The following is a 2,144-nucleotide window of genomic DNA, read 5'->3' on the forward strand; positions in this document are numbered from 1 at the left end:
CCCCCCCAAAAAAAAAGAAAAAAAAGAAAGAAAGAGGAAAAACAGGAAAGTAACACCCATATAGCACTGTAACAGGATGAGAAATCTCTTGTCTTCTAACGATAAGGTGCTACTAAAAGTAATTGAGAGGAGCACTGCCATAAGAGGGGAAACCACCAGTGAGTAATTTTCTGTTTCACGCAGTATATGCTCAACACAGATCCAAAAGCAGAAAAATTTTCCAAAAAGAAATAAAACAAAAAAGAACTATTGCATTATAGAAATGAAACATCATATTAATCAACATGGTTCATAAAAAATTTCAAAATACATTCAAGGGTGGAAGCAGAAGAGAGAAACTAATGAAATATTACACAAGGCAGCTGCCTGCAATACCTATATGATCATCGACAAGAAGGTACTGCCCCCCAGCGAACAGCATATCTACGATACATGTAATGAATATAAGACAAAAGAATGTAGCAGGGACGATATGTAAAAATGTTCCTCTACTAACTACTGCAAAAGCAATTTCTTGAAAACACTACTGCAAAAGAAACAACATTATGTCATCATCTGCTGCAATTTAGTCTACCAGTTATTAATCTTCTTCAAGCCAACTCTGTTTCCTTCTTGTATGCTTCAAATTCATTCACCCACAGGTCTGCAAACTCACAGTTCTTCCAGTCTTCAAACCAAGGCCCTCCCGTAGTATAATGTAGAGCTTTGGGGAATGTAGAAGGATCATTCTCATTGACCTTGTTATGACCAACAAGGAAATTCCAAACGAATGGAATCGACCCAATTTCATGATCTTCAAGCCACATAAACCTGTGAAGAAAAGCACCCGTCTCGGAATTCACAAGCTTAGGCGTCAAGATCTTGTTCTTGGGATGCCCACAATTGTACAGAACCATGGAAGACCAGTTCTTCCTTGGATAAACTGTCTGCACAGCCCCATCCATCTTTGTGCTTTCCTTGGGAGTATAATCATGCTGAACACACATGATTGCGTAGGAATCATCAATCAACTCTATCAATTCCTTAAAATCTGTTGTGTAAAGGAAATCACAATCAACAAACATTGCCCAACCATCGTAATTGGCAAGAAATGGAGTCAGAAACCGACTGAAAGAGAACTCGGTGCTCTCTGTATGCCCTCTCTCACGCCAGTAAAGATCCTTACTCCTCAGATCCTGTTGTTTGATAGGTATAACTTCCACTGGAACCGAAGAACGCTTTAAGATCGAGTAACGACAGACCTCATAAGCAACATCCTCACGCGGATCGTAACCCACAAAGATCTTGAAGGGCTTCTTCGCACTACCCGGATTCATATCAGCTACAAGATCTGCAGTTTCGAGACTATTTCCGTTCAAATTTTTCACCACCTCGGCCTCTGGAGCCATTAAAACAGTGAGTAAAATCTGTCAAAAAGAAGAAGGAAAATTAAGCAGAGAATTCAGAAATGGTGAAAAGAAATAAAGGGTTTCTTGATAAATACCGGAGGATTGAAGAGAAACTGTTGAAAAGAAAACGATTGACGGACTAAACCAGGTTCTTAATCATCTGTTTTGGAGACGACAATGTGGAGGAAATTGTGAGGAAAGTAAGGAAAGCCGACAAAAAATTGAGTCAGAGGATCCAAGACAGATCTAGACCGTCAAAGATAAGTGGAGTGATTGAAGAAACGAAGAGATCAAAGGAAAGAATCTAGGATTTGATTGAAATTTGAGAGAGGTTTCACGAGATCTTGAAAGCATGGGAACGGCTATGATGTGAAAACGGAGGAGATGAGTTGGAAGGTGCGGCTTAAATGGCGGAGAGAGAGAGAGAGAGAGAGATTTGCTTTCTTTCTTTCTTCTTCTTCTTCCAGTGTGAAATTCTCTCCTATTTTCCTGTGGCCTGTAGATCAGTGGATGGGATTCGCTTCTGCCAGAAGATTTCCCGCGCCCCAAGGATTTCGGTGGATCCTGGGGTACCGTTGGTTTTGTGCTGCCGTGGGTGAGAGCCATAGAGCCACCGAGTCACCGACATGGTCATAATGTCAGGCCGTACCTCCGTAATAGTACGGTTACAGAGCTCTGAAAACAATAAAAAATTATTAATTAAATATGATACCAGTGTATAGCAATGCTACCCTGTGCTGTGGGCCAATAGGAAGT

The 2,144-nt window shown here is 40.8% G+C and overlaps 1 protein-coding gene across 2 annotated transcripts; it reads right to left on the reverse strand.

The window, feature by feature from the left end:
• Positions 1-231: 231 nt before the first annotated feature.
• On the reverse strand, positions 232-1,929 carry LOC122078102 (protein CDI). Of its 2 annotated transcripts, none has more exons than XM_042643962.1 (2): positions 1,484-1,929; positions 232-1,406 (listed from the first exon to the last, which is right to left on the reverse strand). In XM_042643962.1, the coding sequence occupies exon 2, from the start codon at positions 1,386-1,388 to the stop codon at positions 591-593; it is 798 nt and encodes a 265-aa protein (XP_042499896.1). In that variant the 5' UTR covers positions 1,389-1,406; positions 1,484-1,929; the 3' UTR covers positions 232-590. The 2 variants fall into 2 exon arrangements, with proteins under 2 accessions (XP_042499896.1, XP_042499897.1); XM_042643963.1 differs by having other exon boundaries at positions 232-1,378; positions 1,484-1,928.
• Positions 1,930-2,144: the final 215 nt, after the last annotated feature.

This window comes from Macadamia integrifolia, chromosome 5 (genome assembly GCF_013358625.1).
Source record: "Macadamia integrifolia cultivar HAES 741 chromosome 5, SCU_Mint_v3, whole genome shotgun sequence".
In the NCBI taxonomy this organism is placed as follows: domain Eukaryota; kingdom Viridiplantae; phylum Streptophyta; class Magnoliopsida; order Proteales; family Proteaceae; genus Macadamia; species Macadamia integrifolia.

What these genes read in the sequence shown, in the direction of transcription:
- LOC122078102 (XM_042643962.1), bottom strand. Translation starts at nt 1,388, where the DNA reads ATGGCTCCAGAGGCCGAGGTGGTGAAAAATTTGAACGGAAATAGTCTC.